At 65.4% G+C, this 680-nt stretch overlaps 1 protein-coding gene across 1 annotated transcript in view; it reads left to right on the plus strand.

Annotated features, from left to right (window-relative positions):
* Positions 1-391: 391 nt before the first annotated feature.
* The window catches only part of LOC103782339 (proto-oncogene tyrosine-protein kinase Yrk), a gene marked incomplete at both ends in the record, with an annotated part of 2196 nt that continues 1907 nt past the window's right edge, over positions 392-680 (plus strand). Inside the window, 2 exons of the mRNA XM_008950112.1 lie at positions 392-548; positions 660-678. Of these exons, the coding sequence (XP_008948360.1) occupies positions 392-548; positions 660-678 (176 nt within the window). The remainder of the gene's footprint in view (positions 549-659; positions 679-680) is intronic.

The following is a 680-nucleotide window of genomic DNA, read 5'->3' on the forward strand; positions in this document are numbered from 1 at the left end:
GGGGGGGCCACGGGGGGCCACGGGGGGCTAGGAGTAGTCTGGTCCTACCCTGGAAACTGGTGCAGGCTCCCCCGTGGAGGGGTGGGGAACGGGGTAAGGTTGGTTTGGGGAGAGGAGCTCGTGGGTGCCTTGTCCCCATGCCATTGGGTGAGGGGGCTCCTTGTCCTGGGTGGGGTACAGTGATACCATGGCCGGGGGGGCCACGGGGGGCCACGGGGGGCTAGGAGTAGTCTGGTCCTACCCTGGAAACTGGTGCAGGCTCCCCCGTGGAGGGGTGGGGAACGGGGTAAGGTTGGTTTGGGGAGAGGAGCTCGTGGGTGCCTTGTCCCCATGCCATTGGGTGAGGGGGCTCCTTGTCCTGGGTGGGGTACAGTGATACCATGGCCCCAAGGTGGCAGTGAAGACCTTGAAGCCTGGCACCATGTCCCCCGAGGCCTTCCTGGAGGAGGCTCAGATCATGAAGCGGCTGCGGCACGACAAGCTGGTGCAGCTCTACGCCGTGGTGTCCGAGGAGCCCATCTACATTGTCACCGAGTTCATGAGCCAGGGTGAGCGGCTGGCACCCAGCTGGTGCCAGGGCAGAGGGCTTGCAGGGGAGGGCACCCTCGGGTGGGCACGGCTGCTTTGTGGGTGCATTCACCAGCACCTTCCACCCGCAGGCAGCTTGCTGGATTTCCTGA

Source organism: Merops nubicus, unplaced genomic scaffold, assembly GCF_000691845.1.
Source record: "Merops nubicus isolate BGI_N331 unplaced genomic scaffold, ASM69184v1 scaffold35930, whole genome shotgun sequence".
Lineage (NCBI taxonomy): Eukaryota > Metazoa > Chordata > Aves > Coraciiformes > Meropidae > Merops > Merops nubicus.